Below are 20,663 nucleotides of genomic sequence, written 5' to 3'. Positions count from 1 at the left end.
CCCAGATCGTAGCTGGTCGATGACCTGGTGTCCGTGCCGAGGGGGTCCCAGGAGGGGCTCCCCACCCCGTCAACCTGGAGCTGGAGTGGGTGCTGGGCAAGATGCCCCAAAGGTGACGGAAACCAAAACTGACCCAAAATTTGGGGGAAACACTAAAATGGGACCCCAAAAATGGCCGCCAAAATGGGGAGGGATGGCTGAAAATGGGGCCAAAAATGGCCCCAAAATTGGGGGGGATGGCCCCCAAAGGCTGGGACCCCAAAAATGACCCCAAAATTGGGGAGGGACTACGGTCAAAATGGGGCACACAAATGGCCCCAAATGGCGGGAACACCGAAATGGGACCCCAAAATTGGGGGTGATGGCCCAAATGGGACCCCCAAAGCCAAAAACAGGGGGAAGACTCCAAAAAAGGACCCAAAAAGGGACCCCAAAAAGGTGAACGGGGTCCCCAAAAACTTGACTTGAAAGGTCCGGAGACACCTGAAATGGGATCCCCAAAAATGGCCCCTAAAATTTGGGGGACACCCTGAAATTGGATGCCGAAATTTGGGGAACTCCTAAATGGGGACCCCAAAAAAAAAATGGATCCACAATTTAGGTGCACCCCAAAATGGGACTAAAAATGGCTCCAAAATGGGAGGGATGGCGGAAAATGGGGCCAAAAATGACCCCAAAATTGGGAGGATGCCCCAAATGTGACCCCAAAAATTGACCCACAAAATTCGGACTTCCTAAATGGGGATCCCTAGAATTTGGGGGAATACCTGAAATGGGACCCCAAAATGACTTGCAGGAATTTTGGGGGACTTTACCTGGTGATTGAAATGTGGAGAACACTACAGAGGAAATGGGACCCAAAATGGGGAAAGACTCAAATGGGACCCCAAAAATGACCCCCCAAAATTGGGGTGATATTTAAAATGGGACCCAAAAATGGCCCCAAATTGAGGGATGGCCCCCAAATGGGACCCCAAAATGGCCCCAAATTGGGGTAATGACCCAAAATGGGACCCCGGACGTGGGGACACAAAGGGACAGTGGGGACATGGGGACGTTGGGGGACATTGTGGGGCTTGGGACCGTGAAGTCATCCTGATCAGGGGGAGGAGGGAGCGTGGGTGATTGGGGATGGGGATGGGGCTTGGGACTTGGGGACACACCATGGGACAAGTCGTGGTGCCAACTGATCCCGTGCGTCCCCACTGATATCCCCCCCAAAGTCCTCAGTAACTCCCATGTCCTGCTGATGTCACCAAGATCTTCTCCATGTCCCCAGTTGTCCCCCCTATTCCAATTCATGTCTGCCCCCCATGTCCCCAATGTCCCTCATGTCTTTCCTTCCTTCCCCTTCCCCCCTCTCCCATCCCTAACCCCCTACCCCCCCTGTCCCAATGTTCCCCCCTCTCCCATTCCCCATTCCCATGTCCCCTGTCATCCCCATGTCCCCAATGTAACCCTTTATGTCCCAATGTCCCGTATCCGTGTGCAGGTTTGAGTGTGCAGTGGTCACTCCCCAGTGCCAACTTGGTGTTCTGGACACTGGTATTAATTGTGTCCATGTCATGTTGTGTCCTTGTATTCCCACAATGTTCCCCCATCTTCATCCACCTCTTCCTCGTCCCCGTTTCACACTATTTTTTTTCTGTACCTCTTGTCTGTTGGGGTTGGGCTACTTCTTCTCACGTGTCACCGATGTACCCAAGTGTCACTCCAATGTCACCTCAGGTCACTAATGTCCCACAATGTCACTCCATATCCCCAGTATCCCCCCATGTCACCCCAATCCAAGTGTCCAATGTCACTGATGTCCCTCATCTCCAGTGTCCCAATACTCACACTCACCAATGTTTAATGTCTAGTGTCCCCCAGTGTCACCATGTCAAGTGTAATGTCCCCAACCCCAAGTCCCTATGTCCCCTATCACAATGTTCTCAATGTCCCCAATGCCCCTCAATGTCCAGCAATGTCCTCAGTGTCCACAAATGTCCCCAATGTCCCCAATGTCCCCAAATGTCCCCAATGTCCCCAGTGTCCCCAATGTCCCCAAACCCTTCAACCCCTTCCATCCCGTGATATTTGCCATTGTTCCCAATGACCCTGGTGACACTTTGGTGGCCCTGGTGACACTTTGGTGACCCTCGGTGGCAGCTGGGTGACCCCACCTGAGCATCCTGGGCTCTGGGTGTCCCTTGTCCACTTGTTCTGTGTCCCCAGTGTCCCCAAACCCTTTAACCCCTTCCATCCCGTGAGGTGTCACCATTGTTCCCAATGACTTGGTGACACTTTGGTGACACTTTGGTGGCCTCGGTGGCAGCTGGGTGACCCCACACTGAGCATCCTGGAGCTCTAGGAGGTACCAGGAGTCCAACGCTACTGTGAGTGCGGCGGGAGCTCCTACTTTCTTGGCTGGCGGAGAGAAGCCTGTCCCTATGGCGTGGTGAGGGACAATCAGGGGAGATGGAGGGGTGAGACTGGGGACATTGGGGACTATATAGGGACGTTGTTATGAGGGCGGTATAGGGGGCGTTGGGGACGGTGGAGGTGATGGGGACATTGGGGACTTGGGGACTTAGGGACATCACTGGAGACGTGGGGGATTGGGGGACATTGGGGGTGGATGTGAGGGACGTGGGGCTTGGGACAGTGGCTGTCCCCTGAGCTGGTGGGGACAATCATGGGGATGGCAGGGGTGAGACTGGGGACACTGGGGACATCATTGGGGGTTGGGGGGACATTGGGGAGTGGGGGAGATTGGGGACGTGGGGACTTGGGGACATTGGGGACATGGGGGGACATTGGGGGGGATGAGGGACATTGATGGATTTTGGATGTTTTGGGGTTATTTTGTTGTGGTTTGGGCTCATTTTGGGGTGTTTTGGGGTTGATTTTAGCGATCATTTTGGTCGGTGTGTTTTGGAGCTGTTTGGGCTCATTTTGGGCTGTTTTGGGGTTGATTTTGGGGTGTGTTTGGGGTTGATTTTGGGGATGGTTTTGGTGTTGATTTTTGGGTTAATTTTTGTGGGTGTTTTGGGGGTTATTTTATTGTGGTTTTGGGCTCATTTTGGGGTGCATTTGGGGGTCGATTTTTGGGTTGTATTTGGGGGTTGATTTTGGGATGGTTTTGGGGTTGATTTTGGGATGGTTTTGGGGTTGATTTTTGGGTTAATTTTTGTGGGTGTTTTTGGGGTTATTTTGTTGTGGTTTTAGGGCTCATTTTGGGGTGTTTTGGGGTTGATTTTAGCGATAATTTTAGTCGGTGTTTTTGAGTTGTTTTGGGCTCATTTTGGGGTGTTTTGGGGTTGATTTTGGGGTGGTTTTGGGGTTGATTTTTGGGGTAATTTTTGTTGGCGTTTTTGGGGTTTTGGGGTAATTTTTGGGGTGATTGGGGTTGATTTTTGCGATAATTTTGGTCGGTGTTTTTGGGGTTATTTTGTTGTGGTTTCGGGGTCATTTTGGGGTGCATTTGGGGTTGATTTTGGGGTGTTTGGGGTTGATTTTGTGATAATTTTGGTCTGTGTTTTGGGCTGTTTTGGGCTCATTTTGGGCATGGTTTTGGGGTTGATTTTGGGGTGCATTTGGGGTCGATTTTGGGGTGTATTTGGGGTTGATTTTGGGATGGTTTTGGTGTTGATTTTTGGGTTAATTTTTGTGGGTGTTTTTTGGGGTTATTTTATTGTGGTTTTGGGCTCATTTTGGGCTGTTTTGGGGTTGATTTTGGGGTGTTTGGGGTTGATTTTTGGGTTAATTTTTGTGGGTGTTTTTGGGGTTATTTTGTTGTGGTTTCGGGCTCATTTTGGGGTGTTTTGGGGTTGATTTTAGCGATAATTTTGGTCGGTGTTTTTGAGTTGTTTTGGGCTCATTTTGGGGTGTTTTGGGGTTGATTTTGGGGTGGTTTTGGGGTTGATTTTTGGGGTAATTTTTGTTGGCGTTTTTGGGGTGTTTGGGGGTAATTTTTTGGGGTGTTTGGGGTTGATTTTTGGGTTAATTTTGTGGGTGTTTTGGGGATATTTTGTTGTGGTTTCGGAGTCATTTTGGGGTGCATTTGGGGTTGATTTTGGGGTGTTTGGGGTTGATTTTTGTGATAATTTTGGTCTGTGTTTTTGGGCTGTTTTGGGCTCATTTTGGGCATGGTTTTGGGGTTGATTTTGGGGTGCATTTGGGGTCGATTTTTGGGGTGTATTGGGGGGTTGATTTTGGGATGGTTTTGGTGTTGATTTTTGGGTTAATTTTTGTGGGTGTTTTTGGGGTTATTTTATTGTGGTTTTGGGCTCATTTTGGGCTGTTTTGGGGTTGATTTTGGGGTGTTTGGGGTTGATTTTTGGGTTAATTTTTGTGGGTGTTTTTGGGGTTATTTTGTTGTGGTTTCGGGCTCATTTTGGGGTGTTTGGGGTTGATTTTAGCGATAATTTTGGTCGGTGTTTTTGGGCTGTTTCGGGCTCATTTTGGGGTGTTTTGGGGTTGATTTTGGTGTGGCTTTGGGGTTGATTTTTGGGTTAATTTTTGTGGGTGTTTTTGGGGATATTTAGTTGTGGTTTCGGGCTCATTTTGGGGTGTATTTGGGGTTGATTTTGGGGTGTTTTGGGGGTTGATTTTGGGGTGTCCCCAGATCGTGCTGGTCGATGACCTGGCGTGCCGGTTGCCGAGGGGGGTCCCACGAGGGGCTCCCCACCCCGTCAACCTGGGCTGGAAGTGGGTGCTGGGCAAGATGCCCCCAAAGGTGGCGGGGAACCCCAAAGTGACTCAAAATTGAGGAACGCCCCGATGGGACCCCAAAATGGCCACAAATTGGGGGAGGGGATGGCTGAAAATGGGGCCAAAATGGCCCCAAAATTGGGGGGATGGCCCCAAATGGGACCCCAAAAAATGACCCCAAAGTGGGGAGGGGCGGCCCGAAAATGGGGCCACAAATGGCCCCAAAATTTGGGGGGAACACCCGGAAATGGGACCCCAAAATTGGGGGGTGATGGCCCAAAATGGGACCCCAAAAAAGCCCAAAAATCGGGGGGGAAGACTCCAAAAAAAAGGACCCCAAAAAGGGACCCCAAAAGGTGAACGGGGTCCCCAAAAACTGACTTGAAATTTGGGGGAGACACCCTGAAATGGGACCCCAAAAATGGCCCCAAAATTTGGGGGGACACCCTGAAATGGGATGCCGAAATTTGGGGGGAACGCCCCGAAATGGGACCCCAAAAATGGACCCACAATTTGGGGGTGCACCCCAAAATGGGACCCCAAAAATGGCCCCAAAATTGGGGAGGATGGCGAAAATGGGGCCAAAAATGACCCCCAAAATTGGGGAGGATGCCCCAAATGTGACCCAAAGATTGACCTACAAAATTCGGGGGACACCCTGAAATGGGATCCCGAAAGTTGGGGGAATACCCTGAAATGGGACCCCAAAAATGGCCCCCAAAATTTGGGGGACACCCTGAAATGGGATGCCGAAATGTGGGGGGAACACCCTGAATGGGACCCCAAAAATGGGGGGGAAGACTCCAAAATGGGACCCCAAAAATGACCCCAAAATTGGGGGTGATGGCCCAAAATGGGACCCCAAAAATGGCCCCAAAATTGGGGAGGGATGGCCCCAAATGGGACCCCAAAAATGGCCCCAAAATTGGGGGTAATGACCCAAATGGGACCCCAAAAAATGGCCCTAAAATTTGGGAGAAATCACCCCCAAAATGCGACCCAAAAACCCCCAAGCCTCCAAAGTTTGGATCCCAAATTTTTTTTTGGGTGGGAGCCCCAAATTTGAGGCTTTTCCCTCCCAAATTTTGGGGTCCCCCCCTCTAATTTTGGGGTCCCTCCTATATAATTTTGGGGTCCCCACTTCCCCCTCCCCAAAAATTGGAATCCCAATTTTTGAATAGCTCAAAAATGTGACCCCCCAAATTTTTGAAAACCTCAAAAATGTGAACCCCCAAATTTTTCAATCCCTCAAAAATGTGAACCCCCAAATTTTCGAATCACTCAAAAACGTGAACCCCAAATTTTTGAATCCCTCAAAAATGTGAACCCCCAAATTTTGAAACCTTCAAAAATTGAATCCCCCAAAATTTTGAATGGCTCAAAAATGTGAACCCCCAAATTTTTGAATGGCTCAAAAATGTGAACCCCCGAATTTTTGAATGGCTCAAAAATGTGAACCCCCAAATTTTTGAGAACCTCAAAAATGTGAACCCTGAAATTTTCAATCCCTCAAAAATGTGAACCCCCGAATTTTTGAATCCCTCAAGAATGTGAACCCCAAATTTTTGAATCGCTCAAAAATGTGAACCCCAAATTTTTGGAAACCTCAAAAATGTGAACCCCCAAATTTTCAAAACCCTCAAAAATGTGAACCCCCAAATTTTTGGATGCCTCAAAAATGTGAACCCCCAAATTTTCGAAAACCTCAAAAATGGGAACCCCCAAATTTTTGAATGGCTCAAAAACGTGAACGCCTAAATTTTTGAATGGCTCAAAAATGTGAACCCCAAATTTTTGAATGGCTCAAAAACGTGAACCCCAAATTTTTGAATGGCTCAAAAATGTGAACCCTGAAATTTTCGAAAACCTCAAAAATGTGAACCCCAAATTTTCGAATCGCTCAAAAACGTGAACCCCAAATTTTTGAAAACCTCAAAAACGTGAACCCCCAAATTTTTTGAAAGCCTCAAAAATGTGAACCCCCGAATTTTTGAATCCCTCAAAAATGTGAACCCCAAATTTTTCAAAACCTGAAGAATGTGAACCCCCAAATTTTTGAAACCCTCAAAAATGTGAACCCCCAAATTTTTGAGAACCTCAAAAATGTGAACCCTGAAATTTTCGAAAACCTCAAAAATGTGAACCCCCAAATTTTTTAATCCCTCAAAAATGTGAACCCCCGAATTTTTGAATGGCTCAAAAATGTGAACCCCCAAATTTTTCAATCGCTCAAAAACGTGAACCCCAAATTTTTGAAAACCTCAAAAATGTGAACCCCCAAATTTTTGAACGGCTCAAAAATGTGAACCCCAAATTTTTCAATTCCTCAAAAATGTGAACCCCCGAATTTTTCAAACCCTCAAAAATGTGAACCCCCAAATTTTTGAAAACCTCAAAAATGTGAACCCCCAAATTTTTCAATTGCTCAAAAACGTGAACCCCAAATTTTTGAATCCCTCAAAAATGTGAACCCCCAAATTTTGAAACCTTCAAAAATTGAATCCCCCAAAATTTTTGAATGGCTCAAAAATGTGAACCCTGAAATTTTCGAAAACCTCAAAAATGTGAACCCCCAAATTTTTGAAAACCTCAAAAATGTGAACCCCCAAATTTTTGAGAACCTCAAAAATGTGAACCCCCAGATTTTTGAGAACCTCAAAAATGTGAACGCTGAAATTTTCGAAAACCTCAAAAATGTGAACCCCCAAATTTTTGGATGCCTCAAAACCGTGACCCCCCGAATTTTTGACGCCCTTTTTTTTGGGCGTACCCCGATTTTGCCGTTTCCCGCCCGTTTTTGGGGCCCCAGGAGTTCCACCTGTCGCGCGCGCCCCTCCCGCGGCGCCCCCTGAGCCTCCCCGCGGCGCTGTCGGTGCGCGGCGCCCTCGAGAGGGTCCTGAGGCTGCCGGCCGTGGCCAGCAAGAGGTACCTGACCAACAAGGTGAGTGTGTCACCTGTGTGTCACCTGTGTCACCTGTGTCACCTGTCTGTGTCACCTGTGTGTGTCACCTGTGTGTGTCACCTGTGTCACCTGTCTGTGTCACCTGTGTGTCACCTGTGTGTCACGTGTGTCACCTGTGTCACCTGTGTGTCACCTGTGTCACCTGTGTGTGTCACCTGTGTGTGTCACCTGTGTGTGTCACCTGTCTGTGTCACCTGTCTGTGTCACCTGTGTGAGCCCAACTCCCGGCCGTGGCCAGCAAGAGGTACCTGACCAACAAGGTGAGTGGGACACACCTGTGTGTCACCTGTGCCACCTGTGTCACCTGTCTGTGTCACCTGTCACACCTGTGTTTGTCACCTGTGTCACCTGTGTCACCTGTGTGTGTCACCTGTGTCACCTGTGTGTGTCACCTGTCACACCTGTGTCACCTGTCACACCTGTGTCACCTGTGTGTGTCACCTGTGTCACCTGTCTGTGTCACCTGTGTGTGTCACCTGTGTGTCACCTGTGTCACCTGTGTCACCTGTCTGTGTCACCTGTCTGTGTCACCTGTGTGTGTCACCTGTGTGAGCCCAACCCCCGGCCGTGGCCAGCAAGAGGTACCTGACCAACAAGGTGAGTGGGACACACCTGTGTGTCACCTGTGTGTCACCTGTGTCACCTGTGTCACCTGTCTGTGTCACCTGTGTCACCTGTGTCACCTGTCTGTGTCACCTGTGTGTGTCACCTGTGTGAGCCCAACCCCCGGCCGTGGCCAGCAAGAGGTACCTGACCAACAAGGTGAGGGACACACCTGTGTGTCACCTGTGTGTGTCACCTGTGTCACCTGTCTGTGTCACCTATCACACCTGTGTCACCTGTGTGTGTCACCTGTGTGTGTCACCTGTCTGTGTCACCTATCACACCTGTGTCACCTGTCTGTGTCACCTGTGTCACCTGATTGTCACACCTGTGTCACCTGTCACGCCAGTGTGACCTCTGTGTCACTTCTGTGTCACCTCAGCATCACATCGGTGTCACCTGTGCCACCTGGCACCTGTGCCACCCCCAATGTCCCCAATGTCCCCAATCCCCCCAATGTCCCCAATGTCCCCAATGTCCCCCAATGTCCCCAATGTCCCCAATGTCCCCAAATGTCCCCAACCCTCCCAATCCCCCAATGTCCCCAATCCCCTCAATGTCCCCCAATGTCCCCAACCCTCCCAATCCCCCAATGTCCCCCAATGTCCCCAATGTCCCCAATGTCCCCAAATGTCCCCAACCCTCCCAATCCCCCATCCCCCCAATGTCCCAATGCCCCCAATGTCCCCAATCCCCCAATGTCACCAATGTCCCAATGTCCCCAATGTCTCACATATCCCCAATGTCCCCATTGTCCCCATTGTCCCCAATGTCCTAATGTCAATGTGTCCCCAATGTCCCCAATGTCCCAATGTCCCAATCCCCAATGTCCCCAATGTCCCCATTCCCCACTCCCCAATCCCCCCATTGTCCCAATGTCCCCAATGTCTCAATGTCCCCAATTCCCCAATGTCCCCCAATCCCCCATTGTCCCCAATGTCCCCAATCCCCAATGTCCCCAATCCCCCCATTCCCCCACTCCCCCAGTGTCCCCAATGTCCCCAATCCTCCCAATGTCCCCACTGTCCCCAACCCCCCGCAGTGTCCCCAATGTCCCCATGTCTGTCCCCAGGTGGACCGCTCGGTGACGGGGCTGGTGGCGCAGCAGCAGTGCGTGGGTCCCCTGCACACGCCGCTGGCCGACGTGGCCGTGGTGGCCCTGTCGCCGTTCGGGGACAGCGGCGCCGCCACCGCCATCGGCGAGCAGCCCGTCAAGGGGCTGCTGGACCCCGCGGCCGGCGCGCGGCTGGCGCTGGCCGAGGCCATCACCAACCTGGTGTTCGCCAGGGTCACGCACCTCAAGGTGGCACTTGGGGACATTGGGGACATTGGGGGGGTTTGGGGGATTTGGGGGATTTGGGGATACTGGGGACATTGGGGACATTGGGGAGGTTTGGGACATTGGGGATGTTGGGACATTGGGGACATCGGGGTTTCGAGGATTTGGGGAGTCTGGGACATTGGGGGTTTGGGACATTGGGGACATTGGGGGGTTTGGGACATTGGGGATATTTGGGACGTTTGGGACATTGGGGACATCGGGGACATTTGGGAGGTTTGGGGACATTGAGGGGGTTTGGGGTGTTTGGGACATCGGGGACATTGGGGACATCGAGGGGGTTTGGGGACATTGGGGGGGTTTGGGACATTGTGGACATTGAGGGGACATTGGGGACATTGGGGACATCAGGGACATTGGGGGGACATTGGGGGGATTGGGGACATTGGGGACATTGGGGACATTGGGGAGGTTTGGGACATTGGGGACATCGGGGCGCTGGCCGAGGCCATCACCAACCTGGTGTTCACCAGGGTCACGCACCTCAAGGTGGCACTTGGGGACATTGGGGACACTGGGGGGTTGGGGAGGGTTTAGGGGATTGGGGGGAGTTTGGGACATTGGGGATATTGGGGACATTGGGGACATTGGGGACATTGGGGACACTGGGGGGTTTGGGACATTGGGGACATTGGGGACATCGGGGCGCTGGCCGAGGCCATCACCAACCTGGTGTTCGCCAGGGTCACGCACCTCAAGGTGGCACTTGGGGACATTGGGGACATCGGGGACATTTGGGAGGTTTGGGGACATTGAGGGGGTTTGGGGTGTTTGGGACATTGGGGACATTTGGGACATCGAGGGGGTTTGGGGACATTGGGGGGGTTTGGGACATTGGGGACATTGAGGGGACATTGGGGACATTGGGGGACAGTGGGGACATCAGGGACATTGGGGGGACATTGGGGGATTGGGACATTGGGGACATTGGGGACATTGGGGGACATGGGCTGGCGAGGCCATCACCAACCTGGTGTTCGCCAGGGTCACGCACCTCAAGGTGGCACTTGGGGACACTGGGGACATTGAGGGGGTTTGGGGGATTTGGGGAGGTTTGAGGTATCTGGGACATTGGGGATGTTGGGGACATTGGGGACATCGGGGGGGTTTCAGGGATTTGGGGGAGTCTGGGACATTGGGGAGGTTTGGGACATTGGGGACATTGGGGGGTTTGGGACATTGGGGACATCGGGGCGCTGGCCGAGGCCATCACCAACCTGGTGTTCGCCAGGGTCACGCACCTCAAGGTGGCACTTGGGGACATTGGGGACACTGGGGGGGTTTCAGGGATTTGGGGGAGTCTGGGATACTGGGGACATTGGGGATATTTGGGATATTGGGGACATTGGGGACATTGGGGACATCGGGGCGCTGGCCGAGGCCATCACCAACCTGGTGTTCGCCAGGGTCACGCACCTCAAGGTGGCACCTGGGGACATTGGGGTCATTGGGGACATTGGAGGGATTGGGGACATTGAGGGGGTTGGGGACATTGGGGATGTTGGGGACATTGGGGACATTGGGGACATTGGAGCGCTGGCCGAGGCCATCACCAACCTGGTGTTCGCCAGGGTCACGCACCTCAAGGTGGCACCTGGGGACATTGGGGACACTGGGGGGGTTTGGGAGGGTTTAGGGGATTGGGGGAGTTTGGGACATTGGGGATGTTGGGGACATTGGGGACATTGGGGACATTGAGGGGGTTTGGGGTGTTTGAGATGTTGAGGACATTGGGGACATCGGGGCGCTGGCCGAGGCCATCACCAACCTGGTGTTCGCCAGGGTCACGCACCTCAAGGTGGCACCTGGGGACATTGGGGTCATTGGGGACATTTGGGAGGTTTGGGGACATTGAGGGGGTTTGGGGTGTTTGGGACATCGGGGACATTGGGGACATCGAGGGGGTTTGGGGACATTGGGGGGGTTTGGGACATTGGGGACATTGAGGGGACATTGGGGACATTGGGGACAGTGGGGACATCAGGGACATTGGGGGGACATTGGGGGGATTGGGGACATTGGGGACATTGGGGACATTGGGGACATCGGGGCGCTGGCCGAGGCCATCACCAACCTGGTGTTCGCCAGGGTCACGCACCTCAAGGTGGCACTTGGGGACACTGGGGACATTGAGGGGTTTGGGGGATTTGGGGAGGTTTGAGGTATCTGGGACATTGGGGACACTGGGGACATTGGGGGCGTTTGGGGATTTTGGGGATTTTTGGGGTGTTTGGGACATTGGGGACATTGGGGACATCGGGGACATTGGGGACATTGGTGACATTAAAGGTTTTGGGGGATTTGGGGGAATTGGGGTTATTTGGGGTGTTGGGGACATGGGGACATTGGGGACATGGGGGAGGTTCAGGACATTCGGGGTTTGAGGATTTTGGGGGATTTTGGGGACATTGGGGGTTGGGGACATTGTGGCGGGGGTGGCAGCAGGGGAGGTGACAGGCGGTGGCACTGACCTGTCCCCTCCCCCATCTGTCTCTTTGTCTCTCTGTGTCCCCTTTGGGTGTGGCACCTGCGTGTCCTTCTGTGTGTCCCCAATGTCCCCAATGTCCCCAACCCCCCCGATGTCCCCTCAATGTCCCCAACGTCCCCAATGTCCCCAACCCCCCTGATGTCCCCTCAATGTCCCCAACGTCCCTAATGTCCCCTGATGCCTAATGTCCCCAATGTCCCTCTGTCCCTAATGTCCCCAACCCCCGATGTTCCCTCTGTCCCCAATGTCCCCAATGTCCCCGATCTCTGCAATCCCCCCAATGTCCCCCCAATGTCCCGGATGTCCCCACTGTCCCCAATGTCCCCAAACCCCAATCCCTCTATTGTCCCCCCAATGTCCCCAATGTCCCCTCAATGTCCCCAATGTCCCCAATGTCCCCCTGATCCCCCCACTGTCCCCACTGCCCCCTCTGTCCCTAATGTCCGCAATGTCCCCAATGTCCCCAAATGTCCTCTCGTCCCCACTGTCCCCTCAATCCCCCCAATGTCCCCAATGTCCCCTCAATGTCCCCAATGTCCCAACCCCCAATGTCCCAATGTCCCCAATGTCCCCAACCCCCCAATCCCTCCATTGTCCCCCTGATGTCCCCAATGTCCCCAATGTCCCCTCTGTCCCCCTGACCCCCCTGTCCCTGATGTCCCCTCTGTCCCCAATCCCCCCAATGTCCCCTCTGTCCCCAATGTCCCCAATGTCCCCAATCTCTGCAATCCCTCCATTGCCCCCTCTGTCCCCAATGTCCCCAATGTCCCCAATGTCCCCATTGTCCCCAATGTCCCCAATGTCCCCATTGTCCCCTCTGTCCCCAATGTCCCCATTGTCCCCAATCTCTGCAATCCCTCCAATGTCCCCAATGTCCCCGCTGTCCCCGCTGTCCCCGCTGTCCCCGTTGCTGTCCCCAGGACGTGAAGTGCTCGGGCAATTGGATGTGGGGCTCCAAGGCGGGCGCCGAGGGCGGCGCGCTGGTGGCCGCGTGTGACGCGCTGGTGGCAGCGCTGGCGCCAGCTGGGCGTGGCCATCGACGGCGGCAAGGACTCGGAGCATGGCGGCCAGAGTGGGGACGGACACCGTGATGGCACCTGGTGACAACGGGGATACTGGGGACATTGGGGACATTGGGGACATTGGGGACACTGGGGACATTGGGGACATTGGGACATTGGGGACATTGGGGACACTGGGGACATTGGGGACATTGGGGACATTGGGGACATTGGGGACACTGGGGACATTGGGGGATTGGGGACATTGGGGACATTGGGGACATTGGGGGGATTGGGGGACATTGGGGGGATTGGGGGACATTGGGGACATTGGGGGAATGGGGACGTTGGGGACATTGGGGGATTGGGGGACATTGGGGGGATTGGGGACTCGCTGAGCATGGCGGCCAGAGTGGGGACGGACACCGTGATGGCGCCTGGTGACAACGGGGACACTGGGGACATTGGGGACATTGGGGACATTGGGGGATTGGGGACACTGGGGACATTGGGGACATTGGGGACATTGGGGACATTGGGGGGGATTGGGGGATTGGGGACATTGGGGGGAATGGGGACGTTGGGGACATTGGGGACATTGGGGACATTGGGGGGATTGGGGGATTGGGGACATTGTGGGGATTGGGGACATTGGGGACATTGGGGGCATTGGGGGACACTGGGGACATTGGGGACATTGGGGGGATTGGGGGGATTGGGGACATTGGGGACATTGGGGGGTTGGGGACATTGGGGACATTGGGGACATTGGGGACATTGGGGGGGTTGGGGACATTGGGGGGACATTGGGGACATTGGGGACATTGGGGGGATTGGGGACATTGGGGACATTGGGGGGATTGGGGGACATTGGGGGACGTTGGGGACACTGGGGACATTGGGGGACATTGGGGACATTGGGGGGATTGGGGACATTGGGGACATTGGGGACACCGGGGACACCCAGGTGACACTGAGGTGACACTGAGGTGACCCCGAGGTGACCCCGAGGTGACCCCGAGGTGTCCCCGGTGTCCCCAGGTGCCCTGGTGATCTCGGCCTACGCCGTGTGCCCCGATGTCACCGCCACCGTGACCCCTGACCTCAAGTGTCCCAACGACAGAGGTGAGGGGACACACCTGGGGACATTTGGGGACACACCTGGGGACATTTGGGGACACACCTGGGGACACATTGGGGCCATTTTTCTCCCTTCCTGTACCAATTTTTCCCGGCTCTTTTGGGGCCGTTTTTGGGTGGATTTCCCTCATTTTTGGCTCAAATTCCCCCATTTCCTCCCCGATTTTCCCCCCAGTTTCTGCTCTGCCCGGGGCTGATTTTTGGGTCATTTTTGGCTCCATTTTTGGGTCCATTTCTCCCATTTTTAGGTCAATTTTTCTCTATTTTTGGGTCCATTTTGGGGGGGATTTCTCCCATTTTTGGCTCAATTTTTGGGTCAAATCCCCCCATTTCCCCCCTGATTTCCCCCCCGATTTCTGCTCTGCCCAGGCCTGATTTTTGGGTCATTTTTGGGTCATTTTTGGGTCATTTTTGGGTCAATTTCCCCCATTTTTGGCTCATAATCCCCCCAGATTTGGGGTCTGATTTCTGCTCTGCCTGGGGCTGATTTTTGGCTCATTTTTGGCTCTTTTTTCGCTCATTTTTGGCTCATTTTTGGGTCATTTTCGGCTCATTTATGGGTCATTTTTGGCTCATTTTCAGCTCATTTTTCGGTCATTTTTGACTCTTTTTTGGCTCATTTTTGGGTCATTTTTGGCTCATTTTCAGGTCATTTTTGGCTCATTTTGGGCTAATTTTTGCTAATTTTTGCTCATTTTTCGCTCATTTTCGGTTCATTTTTGGGTCATTTTTGGCTCATTTTCGGTCGTTTTCGGGTCATTTTGGGCTGTTTTTGGGTCATTTTTGGCTCATTCTCGGGTCATTTTGGCTCATTTTTGGCTCATTTTTGAGTTATTTTCGGTCATTTTGGGCTGATTTTTGGCTCATTTTGGCTCATTTTGGGCTCATTTTCGGGTCATTTGGGCTCATTTTCAGCTCATTTTTGGCTCATTTTCGGCTCCTTTTTGGCTCATTTTTTGCGTTATTTTTGGCTCATTTTGGGCTCATTTTCGGCTCATTTTCAGCTCATTTTCGGATCATCTTTGGCTCATTTTCAGCTCATTTTTGGCTCATTTTTGGGTCATTTTTGGGTCATTTTTGGGTCGTTTTGGGCTCATTTTCAGCTCATTTTCGGCTCATTTTGGGCTGATTTTCGGCTCATTTTTGGCTCATTTTTGGGTCATTTTTTGACTCATTTTCATCTCATTTTTTGAGTTATTTTTGGCTCATTTTGGGCTCATTTTGGGCTCATTTTCGGCTCATTTTTGACGCATTTTCGGCTCATTTTTTGACTCATTTTTGGCTCATTTTTTGAGTTATTTTTGGGTCATTTTGGGCTCATTTTTGGCTCATTTTTGGCTCATTCTCGGGTCATTTTGGGCTCATTTTTGGCTCATTTTTTGAGTTATTTTCGGGTCATTTTGGGCTGATTTTTGGCTCATTTTTGGCTCATTTTGGGCTCATTTTCGGGTCATTTTGGGCTCATTTTCAGCTCATTTTTGGGTCATTTTTCACTCATTTTCGGGTCATTTTTTGAGTTATTTTTGGGTCATTTTTGGCTCATTTTCAGCTCATTTTGGCTGATTTTTGGCTCATTTTTGGGTCATTTTTGGCTCATTTTTGGGTCATTTTTGGGTCATTTTGGGCTCATTTTCAGGTCATTTTTGGCTCATTTTGGGCTCATTTTTGACTCATTTTCGTCTCATTTTTTGAGTTATTTTTGGGTCATTTTTGGCTCGTTTTTGGGTCATTTCTGGGCCATTTTTGGCTCATTTTCGTCTCATTTTTTGAGTTATTTTTGGCTCATTTTTGGCTCATTTTGGGCTGATTTTTGGCTCATTTTTGGCTCATTTTTGGCTCATTCTCGGGTCATTTTCGGCTCATTTTTGGCTCATTTTTTGAGTTATTTTCGGGTCATTTTGGGCTGATTTTGGCTCATTTTGGGCTCATTTTCGGGTCATTTGGGCTCATTTTCAGCTCATTTTTGGGTCATTTTTCACTCATTTTCGGCTCATTTTTGAGTTATTTTTGGGTCATTTTGGGCTCATTTTGGCTCATTTTGGCTCATTTTCGCTCATTTTGGCTCATTTTCGGCTCCTTTTTGGCTCATTTTTGAGTTATTTTGGGCTCATTTTGGGCTCATTTTGGGCTCATTTTCAGCTCATTTTCAGCTCATTTTTGGGTCATTTTCAGCTCATTTTCGGATCATCTTTGGCTCATTTTCAGCTCATTTTTGGGTCACTTTTGGGTCATTTGGGCTCATTTTCAGCTCATTTTCGGCTCATTTTGGGCTGATTTTTGGCTCATTTCGGCTCATTTTCGGCTCATTTTTTGACTCATTTTCGTCTCATTTTTGAGTTATTTTTGGCTCTTTTGGGCTCATTTTCGGCTCATTTTGCTCATTTTTTGGGTCATTTTTGGGTCATTTTGGGTCATTTTCAGCTCATTTTGGGCTCATTTTGGGCTGATTTTTGGCTCTTTTTCGGCTCATTTTGGGCTCCTTTCCGGTCATTTTGGGTCATTTTTGCTCATTCTTGGCTCATTTTGACTCATTTTCGTCTCATTTTTGAGTTATTTTCGGTCATTTTGGGCTGATTTTGGCTCATTTTTGGCTAATTTTTGGCTCATTTTGGGCTCATTTTGGGTCATTTTGGGCTCATTCTCGGGTCATTTTGGGCTCATTTTCAGGTCATTTTCGGCTCATTTTGGGCTGATTTTTAACTCATTTTCGACTCATTTTCGTCTCATTTTTGAGTTATTTTTGGGTGATTTTTGGGTGATTTTTGGCTCATTTTTGGGTCATTTCTGGGCCATTTTTGACTCATTTTCGTCTCATTTTTTGAGTTATTTTTGGCTCATTTTTGGCTCATTTTGGGCTGATTTTTGGCTCATTTTTGGCTCATTTTTGGCTCATTCTCGGGTCATTTTCGGCTCATTTTTGGCTCATTTTTTGAGTTATTTTCGGGTCATTTTGGGCTGATTTTTGGCTCATTTTGGGCTCATTTTGGGCTCATTTTGGGCTCATTTTTGGGTGATTTTGGGCCGTTTCAGGGACCCTGCTGTGGGTGCAGCTGAACCCCGGGCGGCACCGCCTGGGCGGCTCCGCCCTGGCCCAGGTGTTCGCCCAGGTGGGCGACGAGTGCCCCGACCTGGACCGGCCCCAGAGCCTGGAGAGCGCCTTCAACGTCACCCAGGAGCTGCTCAAAGGTTTGGGGTGAAAAACGGCGATTTTGGGCAAAAAAAATGGCGATTTTTGGTGAAAAAATGGAGATTTTAGGGCAAAAAATGGAGATTTTAGGGGAAAAAAATTGAGGTTTTTGGGGGGAAGAAATGGAGATTTTAGGGGGGAAATTCGTACATTGAAGATGGAAAATGGGAATTTTGGGGTGAAAAATGGGGATTTTGGGAAAAATGGCGATTTTTGGACAAAAAATGGCGATTTTAGGGGAAAAAATGGAGATTTTAGGGCAAAAAAATTGAGATTTTTGGGGGGAAAAATGGGGATTTTAGGGGGGAAATTCGTACATTGAAGATGGAAAATGGGGATTTTGGGGTGAAAAATGGGGATTTTGGGGCTTTTTGGGAAAAAAATGGCAATTTTGGGTGGAAAATGGGGATTTTTGGGGTGAAAAACTGGGGATTTTGGGGTGAAAAACTGGGGATTTTTGGGGGAAAAATGGGGGATTTTGGGGTGAAAAATTGGGGATTTTTGGGGGAAAAAATGGGGATTTTGGGGGAAGAAATGGGGATTTTGGGGTGAAAAATGGAGATTTTTTTGGGGTGAAAAATGGGGATTTTAGGAAGAAAAAATGGCGATTTTAGGGCAATAAATTGAGATTTTTGGGGGGAAAAATGGGGATTTTGGGGCTTTTTGGGAAAAAATGGCAATTTTGGGGTGGAAAATGGGGATTTTTGGGGTGAAGAAATGGGGATTTTGGGGTGAAAAACTGGGGATTTTTTTGGGGAAAAATTGGGGATTTTGGGGTGAAAAATGGAGATTTTTGGGGGGTGAAAAAATGGGGATTTTGGGGTGAAAAATTGGGGATTTTAGGAAGAAAAAATGGGGATTTTTGGGGAAAAAAATGGGGATTTTAGGAAGAAAAAATGGAGATTTTAGGAAGAAAAAATGGAGATTTCGGGGTGAAAAATGGGGATTTTGGGGTGAAAAAAATGGGGATTTTGGGGTGAAAAAATGGGGATTTTGGGGTGAAAAATAGGGATTTTAGGAAGACAAAATGGGGATTTTTGGGGGAAGAAATGGGGATTTTGGGGGTGAAAAAATGGGGATTTTGGGGTGAAAAAATGGGGATTTTAGGAAGAAAAAATGGGGATTTTTGGGAGGTGAAAAAATGGGGATTTTGGGGTGAAAAATTGGGGATTTTGGGGTGAAAAATGGAGATTTTTGGGGGGTGAAAAAATGGGGATTTTTGGGGTGAAAAAATGGGGATTTTAGGAAGAAAAAATGGGGATTTTTGGGGAAGAAATGGGGATTTTAGGAAGAAAAAATGGGGATTTTAGGGCAATAAATGGAGATTTTTGGGCGGGAAGAAATGGCGATTTTAGGGGGAAAATGGGATTTTGAAGATGGAAAATGGAGATTTTGGGGTGAAAAATGGGGATTTTGGGGCTTTTTGGGAAAAAAACGGCAATTTTGGGTGGAAAATGGGGATTTTTGGGGTGAAAAAATGGTGATTTTGGGGTGAAAAAACTGCGATTTTAGGGCAAAAGTGGAGATTTTTTTGGGGTGAAAAAATGCGAATTTTGGGATGAAAAAAATGGGGATTTTAGGAAGAAAAAATGGGGATTTTGGGGTGAAAAATTGGGGATTTTCGGAAGAAAAAATGGGGATTTTAGGAAGAAAAAATGGGGATTTAAGGAAGAAAAAATGCGAATTTTGGGGTGAAAAAATGGGGATTTTGGGGCTGTCTGGGGCTGTTTGCCCCGACCTGGAGCGGCCCCAGAGCCTGGAGAGCGCCTTCAACGTCACCCAGGAGCTGCTCAAAGGTTTGGGGTGAAAAACGGCGATTTTGGGCAAAAAAAATGGCGACTTTTGGTGAAAAAATGGAGATTTTAGGGGGAAAAATGGAGATTTTAGGGGAAAAAAATATGGTTTTTGGGGGAAGAAATGGAGATTTTTAGGGGGAAATTTACGGATTGAAGATGGAAAATGGGGATTTTGGGGTGAAAATGGGGATTTTGGGAAAAATGGCGATTTTTGGACAAAAAATGGCGATTTTAGGGGAAAAAATGGAGATTTTAGGGCAAAAAAAATTGAGATTTTTGGGGGGAAAAATGGGGATTTTAGGGGGGAAATTCGTACATTGAAGATGGAAAATGGGGATTTTGGGGTGAAAAATGGGGATTTTGGGGCTTTTTGGGAAAAAAATGGCAATTTTGGGTGGAAAAATGGGGATTTTTGGGGTGAAAACTGGGGATTTTTGGGGTGAAAAATTGGGGATTTTTGGGGGAAAAAATGGGGATTTTGGGGTGAAAAATTGGGGATTTTTGGGGAAAAAATGGGGATTTTTGGGGAAGAAATGGGGATTTTGGGGTGAAAAATGGAGATTTTTTGGGGTGAAAAAATGGGGATTTTAGGAAAAAAAATGGGGATTTTAGGGCAATAAATGGAGATTTTTGGGGGGGGAAGAAATGGAGATTTTAGGGGGGAAATTTGTACATTGAAGATGGAAAATGGGGGTTTTGGGGTGAAAAATGGGGATTTTGGGGCTTTTTGGGAAAAAAATGGCAATTTTGGGGTGGAAAATGGGGATTTTTGGGGTGAAGAAATGGGGATTTTAGGGGGAAAAATGGGGATTTTTGGGGAAAAATTGGGGATTTTGGGGTGAAAAATGGAGATTTTTGGGGGGTGAAAAAATGGGGATTTTGGGGGTGAAAAATTGGGGATTTTAGGAAGAAAAAATGGGGATTTTTGGGGAAGAAATGGGGATTTTAGGAAGAAAAAATGGAGATTTTAGGAAGAAAAAATGGAGATTTCGGGGTGAAAAAATGGGGATTTTGGGGTGAAAAAATGGGGATTTTGGGGTGAAAAAATGGGGATTTTGGGGTGAAAAATAGGGATTTTAGGGAGACAAAAATGGGGATTTTTGGGGAAGAAATGGGGATTTTGGGGGTGAAAAAATGGGGATTTTGGGGGTGAAAAAATGGGGATTTTTAGGAAGAAAAAATGGGGATTTTTGGGGGTGAAAAAATGGGGATTTTGGGGTGAAAAATTGGGGATTTTGGGGTGAAAAATGGAGATTTTTGGGGGTGAAAAAATGGGGATTTTTGGGGTGAAAAATGGGGATTTTAGGAAGAAAAAATGGGGATTTTTGGGGAAGAAATGGGGATTTTAGGAAGAAAAATGGGGATTTTAGGGCAATAAATGGAGATTTTTGGGCGGGAAGAAATGGCGATTTTAGGGGAAAATAGTACATTTTAGATGGAAAATGGAGATTT

At 49.5% G+C, this 20,663-nt stretch overlaps 1 protein-coding gene across 1 annotated transcript in view; it reads left to right on the top strand.

The window, feature by feature from the left end:
* LOC115916973 (phosphoribosylformylglycinamidine synthase-like) overlaps positions 1-20,663 on the top strand; it is a gene marked incomplete at its 3' end in the record, with an annotated part of 47,132 nt that overhangs the window by 4,391 nt on the left and 22,078 nt on the right. Inside the window, 8 exon segments of the mRNA XM_030970710.1 lie at positions 4,610-4,720; positions 7,505-7,636; positions 9,333-9,563; positions 13,008-13,106; positions 13,108-13,136; positions 13,476-13,528; positions 14,130-14,213; positions 17,259-17,421. Of these exon segments, the coding sequence (XP_030826570.1) occupies positions 4,610-4,720; positions 7,505-7,636; positions 9,333-9,563; positions 13,008-13,106; positions 13,108-13,136; positions 13,476-13,528; positions 14,130-14,213; positions 17,259-17,421 (902 nt within the window).

This window comes from Camarhynchus parvulus, unplaced genomic scaffold (genome assembly GCF_901933205.1).
Source record: "Camarhynchus parvulus unplaced genomic scaffold, STF_HiC, whole genome shotgun sequence".
NCBI classification, from domain to species: domain Eukaryota; kingdom Metazoa; phylum Chordata; class Aves; order Passeriformes; family Thraupidae; genus Camarhynchus; species Camarhynchus parvulus.
This window is presented reverse-complemented; position numbering and strand designations above follow the sequence as displayed.